Source organism: Nerophis lumbriciformis, linkage group LG03, assembly GCF_033978685.3.
Source record: "Nerophis lumbriciformis linkage group LG03, RoL_Nlum_v2.1, whole genome shotgun sequence".
In the NCBI taxonomy this organism is placed as follows: Eukaryota; Metazoa; Chordata; class Actinopteri; order Syngnathiformes; family Syngnathidae; genus Nerophis; species Nerophis lumbriciformis.
In genome coordinates, this window is record NC_084550.2 from 8,619,077 (window position 1) to 8,633,083 (window position 14,007).

The following is a 14,007-nucleotide window of genomic DNA, read 5'->3' on the forward strand; positions in this document are numbered from 1 at the left end:
TACCAAATTAAACAAAATTTAAAAAATTATAATGGTACTCACAAATACATTTAGCATCTGAATTTGTATTAAGTGTCAAAGTAATCTTGAATTATATTTTTTCTCTGAAAAATTAAAGTTGTAGCTTTGGAAAAGTAATTGTGGGGAAAAAATCTTAAAGATTTTCTTTACTGACCTTCATTTTACTATGTAGCACAGGAATTATCAAAAATAGAGTAAAGAGACAGAAATTAGTGTCTTAGAATATGAAGTTCTGTATTACAAGTTTTGTGAATGTTGTCTAAAAGTATATTATGCTACCAAAAAGGGACAAGGTGATATACACATTTGAACCAGTTCAACCCTAAAAATGTGTTAAGACAATTACTAGTAATTTAAATAGAGCATACTAAAAGTAGTATTTATATTTAGTCATTAATACATGTTTGTATTAAAATATTTGATTGTTGCCATTGTCTGTTCGATTAAGGTATTTTTACATGATTTTGTTGACATCATGGCACTATCAGCTATGGAAGAGTTTCCTACTATGTGAAGAACCTTTGTCTGTTAATGGTTGGGGCCTTAGGGGGTTATAAAGTACTTGAACTGATACAAATTAATAAGAAATATAAATATACATTACAGGCCAAATGTTTGGACACACCTCATTCAATGCATTTCCTTTATTTTCATGACTTTTACAATGTAGATTGTCACTGAAGGCATCAAAACTATACATGAACATGCGGAGTTATGTACTTAACAAAAAAGGTGAAATAACAGAAAACATGTTTACATTTTAATTTCTTCAAAGTAGCTAATGTTGCGTCTGACCAGTCTTCCCTCCCAGGAAATTATAAAGTTACTGGTCAATCCCAAGTTCTTTCAGATGACATTTATGCAGAGTAAGAAGGACCATCAAGACAGAATAGGAATATTATCATGCTTTACTGAGGCTTCAGGAGGCCAGCCCACACCAATACATTCATATCGGCTTCTCGAATTGGTCTTAACATTCAAACGGAAGAGCCAACTTCTTGCACACGAAGAAAGCCCCCACCTGTCCAGAAAGGAACACAGCCTCATTATTCTACAACAGATAAGACAAAAGGGAGTACTCCAACACCTACAGTGCAAGCCTTCAAGGTAACACACAATGTTTACTTGCGGATATAAGATACAAATAGAAAGAGTACAAATGGAAAAACACTAGCTGATTTAAACATGACTATGAATAAAGAAATAACTCTTAAACATATATGCATTCTCCACACCACCTTTTGCTCTGATTACTTTTTGCACATGCTTGGCATTCTCTCGATGAACTTCAAGAGTCCCCTAAAATGGTTTTCATTTCACAGGTGTGCTTGAATCTTATCGTGAGAATGCCAAGTGTGCAGAGCAGTAATCAGAGCAAAGGGTGGCTATTTTGAAGAAACTAGTTTGGCTCTAGTGTGTGAATGTTGTCTGTGTTGGCCCTGTGATGAGGTGGCGACTTGTCCAGGGTGTACCCTGCCTTCCGCCCGAATGCAGCTGAGATGGGCTCCAGCACCCCCCGCGACCCCAAAAGGGACAAGCGGTAGAAAATGGATGGATGGATAGACTATAAAACATGTTTTCAGTTATTTCACCTTTTTTGTTTACGGTACATAACTCCACATGTTCATTCATAGTGTTGATGCCTTCAATGACAATCTACAATGTAAATAGTCTTGAAAATGCATTGAATGAGGAGAAGGTGTGTCCAAACTTTTGGCCTGTACTGTATATAGTGTATATTTTGACCTGCAGTAGATTGGATTGGTTTTAGACCGCATGATATTTGAACAAAATGTGACAAATATAGCAGTGGTCCTCATCTCATCTTAAAGTTGAAAGAAGATGATGCAAAATCATTCGATTCCAAAATGTTACAGAAAAGTAGCTTTGACTAAATGAATACTGATATTTATTTGCATATGAGAGTGGAGTAGAGGACGTGAGCCACGCCGGTGATGAGGTTGTGGTTGGCGAACTCCAGGATGAGAAGCAGGATGGGATACTCGCTGCGTCGCTTGGCCGCGTCCGCCTCTTGGCTCAGTCCCATCCAGTGGAGCAGCAGCGTCCTCATGGCCTCCGGGAAAAGCTCGGCGGCCACTTCCTCGGCCGGCGGCAGCTCGCTGATCCTCTCTATGTGCCGCTCCTTGAAGCCCTCCACGCCGCGGCTCACGCTCCCGTTGGCCGAGCTGAACTGGCGGCCGAGCCACCGGGCGACGGCGTCCAGCAGGGGGCTGGAATAAACGCAGCTCCACTCTTTGGACTTGAGCAGCGCCAGCACCGAGTCCGCCACGTCTTTTTCCTCTAACGTCCCGCCGAGGCATCGCTCCGTGTGGTCCAAAAAAAGCAGGAGGGTCTCCAACTGCTGCTCTTTGAAGCTCTCGGCCTCGGAGGAAAGTTTAGCGTCCAAGCGCTGAAGTTTACTCCTGAGCGTCAACACGAGCGGACGCCTTTGCTGTGAAAAGTAGCAGTGATCGTGTTCTTTTGAGATGTTTGCTGTGGTGGCCTCCAGATCCAGACCATCCATCCTGGTGTCGGAGGGACCGGCGTCCAGCTGCTCGCTGAGGCTGTAGCTCGTCTTCAGCGGGCTGTCGTTTATTTGAGACTTCCAAAGGTCCTACAGAGGGATCAAGTACAAGCTCTAGTATAAAGGTAGGGACGCAGCATCAAATTCTGGGCTCCCATCCCACTAAACTTAACTATTGCTTAAATTTTGCTTTTTGACCAGCTTTTTAAAACACATTTAAAACCATACAGTTTTTTTTTTTGTTTTTTTTTACTTCAAAAGATGACAACATATCTAAATAACCCTACAAAATCAAGTACAAGCTCTAGTATAAAGGTAGGGACGCAGCATCAAATTCTGGGCTCCCATCCCACTAAACTTAACTATTGCTTAAATTCAGCTTTTTAAAACCATACAGTTTTTGTTTTGTTTTTTTACTTCAAAAGATGACAACATATCTAAATAACCCTACAAAATAATTGTTAAAAAAAAATAAATTGCACAAAAAAGTGCCAACAACTTTGATATAAAATAACCACAAAATTAAATAATCATAAGATACGGCCCACGGGTGTCAAATTATAGGCGTGGCCCATGACTGATTGATTGATTGAGACTTTTATTAGTAGATTGCACAGTACAGTACATATTCCGTACAATAAGTTTTTCATCTTGTTTAACCTCTTTAGGCCCAAGCTGTTTGTTTACATGTGTTTTGTATTTCTCTTTGCTATTTGGGCTTATTGGACCCTAATTAGAATAAAAACTAAAAATCATCTTTTAATATGATGTACTTAGTCCATAAGTACACATATGTGTACTTCATGTGTAGTGACATGCAATTTTTTATTTTTACACCTTTTTTCCCCCCAAATTCCATTGTATGTTATACTCTTCTAACACCACCAGAGGGCACTATAAGTGTCCATATGTTGGCATAAGACCCCAATTCAGTAGTGTACACAATTTTGGAAATAAGAGCTAAAAGGTGCTGTCCACGCATGTGGCCACTAAGGCCTTTAGAGGTTAAGTCGGGGTCCACGTTAATCAATTCATGGTAAACATCGTGTTATGTGGAAATAATAAGGCTGGAAATAATATGCGTCAATAAAGCACTTTATCTTTCCATACTAAACATATTCCTTATTTCAGTTTCCACATAAATATTGCATGTCTTAAAACTTGAGAATTATCTGAACTTGCAAAAAAAAAAAAACATGTTAAAAACACCGGGCTGTCCAAAGTGCAGCTTGGGTTTTGTTTCCCCGCAAAAAACAGTAAAAAAAAAAAGAGCAAACATTTGTGAGGCAATGAGAAAAAGCTGACAATTTGATACTAATAACTCAGGGGTGTCCAAACTTTTTCACGAAGAGTTGCATACTGAAAAGTCAAAAAGGGGGCCATTTCGAAATTGTTTTATTTTGTTAAAAAAAGATATACTTAAAGACAAAAGTTAGGATCAGGTTTGTGTTTTGAGTGACAAAGTGTATTAATATAAAAAATAAACTTTTTCTCATTACATTACGTCTTTATTCTTTTTTTTTTTTTTTTTAAATGTAAGTTTTTTTAACCCCTGTAATAATTAATAAAAGTACACTTTGTCGCCTATAACACGAAATGGACACTAAGTTTTGTCTTTAAATACTAATGTAATGTCTGTTTCAGCATTTCTTTTTACAAAATAAAAATATATACAAATTATCCTGCATACCTTGACTTTTTATTATGTGGCCCTTGGTGAAAAAGTTATATTGACATTTATTCCAAACATTTTTTGTTCAAATAAAATATTTGTTCCCCTGACTTATGATTTCAAAAGCAAGTACGTTGTCCATCAATTTCTACTTTAAAAATGCATAGTGAATTGTGTAATAATACACACGAGATTATACATTAAAATTCATATATATTCACTGTAAAAAAAGTGGCCCTAACTGCAATGTGGCCCTCAATAAAAAATAACTTTGCCACATTTAATTATAAGCCATCACTACTTGCTTAAATATGATTTTTTTAATCTGTCAAGTTTTTCTTTACTTCAGAATGCAGAGATTGTCCGATACATCAATGGTAATGTGACTCATGACTAGAAAATGCTAACAATTAGGACAAAATATGAGTAACGGCCCTGAAAAAACAATATCGGTGGATCTCTATTCAAAACCTAGTGATGCCTCTGTTTCCAACTTTAATCGAGGGTCCGTGAACGCACCAGTTATGTGCAATGAAAATGAAACTAAACAACGTAACTTGCTCTTATGCTGCCAAATATAGATGTATCATATTTGTACCTTTCTTCTATCACCTCATCCTTCTTCCAAAATGTTGGTGCTCTGTGTGAATGCATAAAGGTGAGCTTTGATGACGTTATGACGTCTGTGTTGAGTGAAATGTTTGACGTTAACTTTGCCGCCGTCCAGTTGGAAAGAACCATTCCGAATTGTAGATAGGGGGTGTAGGTAGTCTTAGATATTATTTGTGCAATGTTATTATTGAACTTTCACAGCTAGATTTATTTCATATTCACATTAGTGGGCCTTGGTACAACATCCCCACTTTGACACAGTAATTACATTTTAACACCTGAAAAATCTTGTAGCACAATTTTTAAATGTGTTATATCCGTTTTGTAATCATTATCTTGACATTCATGTCATTTCTATTTTGGGCATTGAAGTTAATGTAATCATCACAATTATAGTAATGATACCAAATATGTATCATTTTTTAAAGGGGAACATTATCACCAGACCTATGCAAGCGTCAATATATACCTTGATGTTGCAGAAAAAAGACCATATATTTTTTTAACCGATTTCCGAACTCTAAATGGGTGAATTTTGGCGAATTAAACGCCTTTCTATTATTCGCTCTCGGAGCGATGACGTCACAACGGGAAGCAATCCGCCATTTTCTCAAACACCGAGTCAAATCAGCTCTGTTATTTTCCGTTTTTTCGACTGTTTTCCGTACCTTAGAGACATCATGCCTCGTCGGTGTGTTGTCGGAGGCTGTAACAACACGAACAGGGACGGATTCAAGTTGCACCAGTGGCCCAAAGATGCGAAAGTGGCAAGAAATTGGACGTTTGTTCCGCACACTTTACCGACGAAAGCTATGCTACGACAGAGATGGCAAGAATGTGTGGATATCCTGCGACACTCAAAGCAGATGCATTTCCCACGATAAAGTCAAAGAAATCTGCCGCCAGACCCCCAGTGAATCTGCCGGAGTGTGTGAGCAATTCAGCGACAAAGGACCTCGCTAGCACGGCAAGCAATGGCGGCAGTTTGTTCCCGCAGACGAGCGAGCTAAACCCCCTGGATGTCTTGGCTCACACCGTCCCTTATGCCACCGAAGATGATCAAGAGAAGAATATCGACCCTAGCTTCCCTGGCCTGCTGACATGAGGGTATGTCTACAGAATATATTAATTGATGAAAACTGGGCTGTCTGCACTCTCAAAGTGCATGTTGTTGCCAAATGTATTTCATATGCTGTAAACCTAGTTCATAGTTGTTAGTTTCCTTTAATGCCAAACAAACACATATCAATCGTTGGTTAGAAGGCGATCGCCGAATTCGTCCTCGCTTTCTCCCGTGTCGCTGGCTGTCGTGTCGTTTTCGTCGGTTTCGCTTGCATACGGTTCAAACCGATATGGCTCAATAGCTTCAGTTTCTTCTTCAATTTCGTTTTCGCTACCTGCCTCCACACTACAACCATCCGTTTCAATACATGCGTAATCTGTTGAATCGCTTAAGCCGCTGAAATCCGAGTCTGAATCCGAGCTAATGTCGCTATAGCTTGCTGTTCTATGCGCCATGTTTGTTTGTGTTGGCATCACTATGTGACGTCACAGGAAAACGGACGGGTGTATATAACGATGGTTAAAATCAGGCACTTTGAAGCTTTTTTTAGGGATATTGCGTGATGCGTAAAATTTTGAAAAAAACTTCGAAAAATAAAATAAGCCACTGGGAACTGATTTTTAATGGTTTTAACCCTTCTGAAATTGTGATAATGTTCCCCTTTAAAGCTCCAGTTCTTGAATGAGCCATAATCTTCGTAATTACAACTTTATTACTATCATCTTTCTTCATGGTATTGGCTGGAAGAAATCATATTGTTCTACTGCCTTAAGGCTTAGTGGCCACATGCGTGGACAGCACCTTTTAGCTCTTATTTCCCAAATTGTGTACACTACTGAATTGGGGTCTTATGGCCGCTTATGTGGACACTTATACTGCCATCTGGTGGTGTCAGAAGAGTATAACATACAATAGAATTTGGAGAAAAAAAAGTGTAAAAATAAGAATTAGCATGTCACTAAATATGAAGTACACGTTTGTGTACTTATGGACTAAAAGATGATTCTTAGTTTTTATTCTAATTAGGGTCCAATAAGCCCAAATAGCAAAGAGAAATAAAAAAAAAGCATGTAAATAAACAGCTTGGGCCTTAAGAGGTTAAAATCAGAGACATTTTTGCAAGGCCGGCCCCTCGCATGAACACTATGACCACTTGGGGGGGCCATGCTTTTGCAAACATTTCAAAATGTTTTTTTCTTCCATTTATATCTGTCTGTTATAAAAGACGACGACAGCATAAAAGTTAAGATAAAAAAAAAAAAAATTCCGTCAGCGTTCAATGATACGGTTGTTTGAATCAAATAAGGAATGTGTACAGTAGGGGTGCTCATTACGTCGATCGCGAGCTACCGGTCGATCTCGGAGGGTGTGTCAGTCGATCACCAGTCAGGCATTAAAAAAATTGTCCTAAAAATGAGCGATCATAAATCTTCACTATGACGTCACTTTCATCACTTGATTGACATTCATGGCACCCGAGGGTCTTCTGAGATGACGCTGGCTGCTGCCAGCTCATTAAAATTACCGACTGGAAGGCGAGAAACACTTTATTTCAACAGACTGTGGCGCCGTACCTGTCGTCAAAACTCCAAAGACCGACTGCACAGTTGCACAGTTGCGCTAACAAAATAGGAGTCTCAGAAATCTGGCGTGCACAAGCTAGCAAGCTACGAAGTTTGCCGACAATGTATTTCTTGTAAAGTGCATACAAAGGAGTACGAAAGCTGGACAAATAAGATGCCAAAAACCAACCACTTTCATGTGGTATTGGACAGAAAGGAGGACTTTTTTTCTCCTCCATTCGAAAATGCGGACCTTATCAGCACCACTGTCTGATTCCAATCAATGCAAGTCATCAGAATCAGGTAATACACCAACTTTTGTTCTTGTCTTCATGAAAGAAAGGAATCTATATGTGTTAAACATGCTTGTATTATCTTTAAACACCTTTAACTTATTAACAATATTAACTATATGTGTTAAACATGCTTGTATTATCTTTAAACACCTTTAACTTGTTAACAATATTAATTATATGTATTAAACATGCTTGCATTATCTTTAAACACCTTTAACTTGTTAACAATATTAACTATATGTGTTAAACATGCTTGGATTATCATTAAACACCTTTAACTTGTTAACAATATTAATTATATGTGTTAAACATGCTTGCATTATCTTTAAACACCTTTAACTTGTTAACAATATTAACTATATGTGTTAAACATGCTTGCATTATCTTTAAACACATTTTACTTGTTAACAATATTAACTATATGTGTTAAACATGTTTGCATTATCATTAAACACCTTTAACTTGTTAACAAAAACATATATTTCATAAATAAGTAAATGTAAATTATATATATGAATGAGGTAGATCCCCACGACTTGATCAATTGAAAAGTAGCTCGCCTGCAGAAAAAGTGTGAGCACCCCTGGTGTACAGGAATGTCACACCCTTTTTCAAAAATGCAAAATGGTTCATTCCGCAAACCCAGCATCTAATCACTCAACACAGACGTCGTAACGCCATCGAAGCTCACCTTTACGCATTCATACATACTGTAGCACCGACAATGGGGAACCAGGATGAGGTGACTGAAGAATGTTAAGAATACGATAAATCTATTTGTGGTAGCATCGGACAAAGTTATGTTTAAATTTCACTTTTTCTTCTTATAGCAAATAATTGTGGTGCATTCAGGGACCCTTGATTGAAGTGTGAAACAGAGGCGTCACTAGTTTTTAAAGACACGAGAGGCTTAAGTCTCAGTAGATGCATTAACAGTAACATAATTACCACCTGGGGAAGTTCAGTCCTACCTGGAAGTTCTCCACCACTGCAAGCTGCTCCTGCTTGGTGTACGTTTCAAAAGCCACTCGAAAAAGCCCGTGAATGCTGTAGAACCAGAGGCCGTTGTTGGACGTGGGCACCTTCAAGCCACGGAACCTAAAGGCTACAACACATCAAATGCCGGTCAAGATCGCCCAATTGGGGGTGACTTTGTTTTCATTTTGTTGTTGTTACCGGAAGAAAATTGTATTTTGGTGGACAGGCCTTTCCTGGCATATTTGGCGTGACAGCGGGGATGATTCTCGGGCCGGATGTCGGTGTTGGAGAAGAGATCGGCTCCTAAAAAGAGAGGCACCGCCGCCACACCCTGAAACACAAATGCTTGTGTTAGTAGTGTATTATAAAGTGTGTACAACTACTTCCAGCAAGGGCCACTCTAAGACCAATTCACTGTAGGTCAGTGGTACTCAAATATGTTCTGTTACGCCCCCTCCACGGAGTAGAACAATTTTCCACGCCCCAATCCACTCTCCACCGTGACTATGAATAGTAGAATTTGTCAAAATGTATATAACTCCACTGCAAAAAGTTAAATCTAAGTAAGATGAAATATCTCAAATAAGGGTGATATTTGCTTATTTTCTGTCTGATAAGATAATTCTTCTCACTAAGCAGATTTTATGTTAGAGTGTTTTACTTGTTTTAAGGGTTTTGGTCCTAAATGATCTCAGTAAGATATTACAGCTTGTTGCTGAGATTTGATGACCTATATTGAGTAAAACATGCTTGAAACTAGAATATCAACTGTTGCAAAGCTGTGTCATCAACACTCACAAGTACTGGAAATCTCACGTAAAAAATATACAACATAAAGTAGCAAGAAACACGTCAATAATGAATAAAGCAAAACATGTTCTAGACCAAAAATCACTTCATATTCTCTACTGCTCACTAGTGTTACCATATCTGAGTTACTGTGTAGAAATATGGGGAAATAATTACAAAAGTACACTTCATTCATTAACCGTGTTACAAAAAAGATCAGTTAGAATAATACATAATGTTGGATATAGAGAACACACAAATCCTTTATTTATTGAATCAAAGATACTGAAATTCTACGACATAGTGAATTTGCAAACAGCTAAAATTATACACAAAGCAAACTATAACCTGCTACCCAAGAATATACAACAATTCTTCTCAAAAAAAGAGAAATATAATCTTAGAGAAAAATGTAATTTAAGACATTTGTAGGCACGTACAACACTTAAGACCTTCAGTATATCAGTATGTGGAATTAAATTATGGAATGGATTAAGCAAAGCAATCTAACAATGTACTAATATGATCCACTTCAAGAAACTCTTCAAACTTAAAGTGTTTACAAAGTATAAAGAAGAAGAACCATGATAAACATTCTGAATGTATTTAACTCATCCATTCTTTCATTCTTTCACTCACAAAATAATCTTACTTATCTCAACATATGAAATGTAACTTACTTCACCAATTATTATTTATTTACTTATTTTTATTGTTATTACTTATGGAGTATATTGTGAATAAATTGAGAACAGGAAGTGAACAAAAGTTTTAGCAACTGTTATGTAAAAGAAAAGGGGTAGGATTAAATAAGCTCTGCTTCTTCCTAACCCTTTTCGAACATGTTGAAAAGAGAAACTGGAGATTGTGATGTATCATGTTGTATGCTTGCATGTTCGAAATAAACTCAAACTCAACTCAACTCAACTCAAGTATAAAACTACTTTTTTAAAGTAATAATTTCTTATTTTCAAGCATGAAAAAAAAAAATCATGACTTTGACACAATTGTGTCTCATAATTAAAACAGATGACAGCCAAATGGACTTTGCTGTTTTATTTTCAATAAAACAATAGAAAATACGTACTCATACTCACTTGTTATTAGTGAGAATATACCGTATTTTTCGGATTATAACTCGCTCCGGAGTATAAGTCGCACCGGCCGAAAATGCATAATAAAGAAGGAAAAAAACATATATAAGTCGCATTTTTGGGGGAAATTTATTTGATAAAACCCAACACCAAGAATAGACATTTGAAAGGCAATTTAAATAAAGAATAGTGAACAACAGGCTACACAGTTCAGTTTTAGTTTTGTTACGCATAGCCTTCCCTAAGCTTCAATGCCTTTTCTTAGGGGCACTCACCTTTTGTTTATTTTTGGTTTTAGCATTAGACACCGTTTTACCTGCAACCTGCCTCCCGCTGTTTCCGACGTTTACAAAGCAATTAGCTACCTGCTGCCACCTACTGATATGGAAGAGTATTACACGGTTACTCTGCCGAGCTCTAGACAGCACCGACACTCAACAACAACACATCATTTGCAGACTATAATTACTGGTTTGCAAAAAATATTTTTATCACAAATAGGTGAAATTAGAGTGCCGTGAAAAACACTGATCTAATACTTCAACGTACCTTTCGTGGACACTCTGTCAGAGTAAAAGAGGAATCATTGACCAAGTAAATAAAACAAATCTTTTTGAAGCTTCCATCCCAGTGAGATAAAGACAAATAGACAATGTTTAACTTTTTTTTTTAACGAGTTGAGAAGTTTACTCAACTACTACTTTGTTTTAGCAATCAAGAATATTTCAGTTGTTTTTATCCTTCTTTGTGGGGACATTGTTGATTGTCATGTCATGTTCGGATGTAAATTGTGGACGCCGTCTTTGCTCCACAGTAAGTCTTTGCTGTCGTCCAGCATTCTGTTTTTGTTTACTTTGTAAGCCAGTTCAGTTTTAGTTTCGTTCTGCATAGCCTTCCCTAAGCTTCAGTGCCTTTTCTTAGGGGGCACTCACCTTTTGTTTATTTTTGGTTTTAGCATTAGACACCGTTTTACCTGCACCCTGCCTCCCGCTGTTTCCGACAGAGTATTACACGGTTACTCTGCCAAGCTCTAGACAGCACCGACACTCAACAACAACACATCATTTGCAGACTATACTTACTGGTTTGCAAAAAATATTTTTAACCCAAATAGGTGAAATTAGAGTGCCGTGAAAAACACTGATCTAATACTTCAACGTACCTTTCGTGGACACTCTGTCAGAGTAAAAGAGGAATCATTGACCAAGTAAATAAAACAAATCTTTTTGAAGCCTCCATCCCAGTGAGGTAAAGACAAATAGACAATGTTTGACTTTTTTTTTTAACGAGTTGAGAAGTTTACTCAACTACTACTTTGTTGTAGCAATCAAGAATATTTCAGTTGTTTTTATCCTTCTTTGTGGGGACATTGTTGATTGTCATGTCATGTTCGGATGTAAATTGTGGACGCCGTCTTTGCTCCACAGTAAGTCTTTGCTGTCTTCCAGCATTCTGTTTTTGTTTACTTTGTAGCCAGTTCAGTTTCAGTTTCGTTCTGCATAGCCTTCCCTAAGCTTCAATGCCTTTTCTTAGGGGCACTCGCCTTTTGTTTATTTTTGGTTTAAGCATTAGACACCGTTTTACCTGTACCCTGCCTCCCGCTGTTTCCGACAGAGTATTACACGGTTACTCTGCCGAGCTCTCGACAGCACCGACACTTAACAACAACACATCATTTGCAGACTATAATTACTGGTTTGCAAAAAATATTTTTATCCCAAATAAGTGAAATTCGAGTGCCGTGAAAAACACTGATCTATACTTCAACGTACCTTTTGTGGACACTCTGTCAGAGTAAAAGAGGAATCATTGACCAAGTAAATAAAACAAATCTTTTTGAAGCCTCCATCCCAGTGAGGTAAAGACAAATAGACAATGTTTGACTTTTTTTTTTAACGAGTTGAGAAGTTTACTTAACTACTACTTTGTTTTAGCAATCAAGAATATTTCAGTTGTTGTTATCCTTCTTTGTGGGGACATTGTTGATTGTCATATCATGTTCAAATGTACGTTGTGGACGCCGTCTTTGCTGCACAGTAAGTCTTTGCTGTCTTCCAGCATTCTGTTTTTGTTTACTTTGTAGCCAGTTCAGTTTTAGTTTTGTTCCGCATAGCCTTCCCTAAGCTTCAATGCCTTTTCTTAGGGGCACTCGCCTTTTGTTTATTTTTGGTTTAAGCATTAGACACCGTTTTACCTGCACCCTGCCTCCCGCTGTTTCCGACAGAGTATTACACGGTTACTATGCCGAGCTCCACACAGCACCGACACTCAACAACAACACATCATTTGCAGACTATAATTACTGGTTTGCAAAAAATATTTTTAACCCAAAATAGGTGATATTAGAGTGCCGTGAAAAACACTGATCTATACTTCAACGCACCTTTCGTGGACACTCTGTCAGAGTAAAAGAGGAATCATTGACCAAGTAAATAAAACAAATCTTTTTGAAGCCTCCATCCCAGTGAGGTAAAGACAAATAGACAATGTTTGACTTTTTTTTTTAACGAGTTGAGAAGTTTACTCAACTACTACTTTGTTTTAGCAATCAAGAATATTTCAGTTGTTTTAATCCTTCTTTGTGGGGACATTGTTGATTGTCATGTCATGTTCGGATGTAAATTGTGGACGCCGTCTTTGCTCCACAGTAAGTCTTTGCTGTCGTCCAGCATTCTGTTTTTGTTTACTTTGTAAGCCAGTTCAGTTTTAGTTTCGTTCCGCATAGCCTTCCCTAAGCTTCAATGCCTTTTCTTAGGGGCACTCGCCTTTTGTTTATTTTTGGTTTTAGCATTAGACACCGTTTTACCTGCACCCTGCCTCCCGCTGTTTCTGACGTTTACAAAGCAATTAGCTACCTGCTGCCACCTACTGATATGGAAGAGTATTACACGGTTACTCTGCCGAGCTCTAGACAGCACCGACACTCAACAACAACACATCATTTGCAGACTATAATTACTGGTTTGCAAAAAACATTTTTAACCCAAATAGGTGAAATTATATCTCACACTGATGTATACTTCACGTACCTTTCGTGGACACTCTGTCAGAGTAAAAGACGAATCATTGACCAAGTAAATAAAACGAATCTTTTTGAAGCCTCCATCCCAGTGGGGTAAAGACAAATAGACAATGTTTGACATTTTTTTTGTAAAGAGTTTAGAAGTTTACTCAACTATAGGAAAAGGGAAATGTAGCAAGCTAGCATGATACATCGTGCAGTAAACAACACACGTCTTTGGTTGTTCAACCCAGAACGTTGTCTTACAGGATAACATCAACGATGACGTCACTCACGAAAAGAGTTTTGTCAGGCTCTGTTAAACCAACGTTCCTTTTTACAAATAGTTTCTTAGGGCTGCTAAACATATATAATATAAAAAAGTGATTTCGAAT

General features: G+C 37.7%; 1 protein-coding gene across 1 annotated transcript; it reads right to left on the reverse strand.

Moving 5' to 3' along the window:
• Positions 1–1,648: 1,648 nt before the first annotated feature.
• Positions 1,649–13,846, reverse strand: LOC133578557 (uncharacterized). Its single transcript, XM_061932996.1, has 4 exons — positions 13,641–13,846; positions 8,927–9,059; positions 8,722–8,855; positions 1,649–2,635 (listed from the first exon to the last, which is right to left on the reverse strand). Exons 1-4 carry the CDS (start codon positions 13,752–13,754, stop codon positions 1,931–1,933), a joined length of 1,086 nt encoding a protein of 361 aa, XP_061788980.1. The 5' UTR covers positions 13,755–13,846; the 3' UTR covers positions 1,649–1,930.
• Between the last annotated feature and the right edge of the window lie 161 nt (positions 13,847–14,007).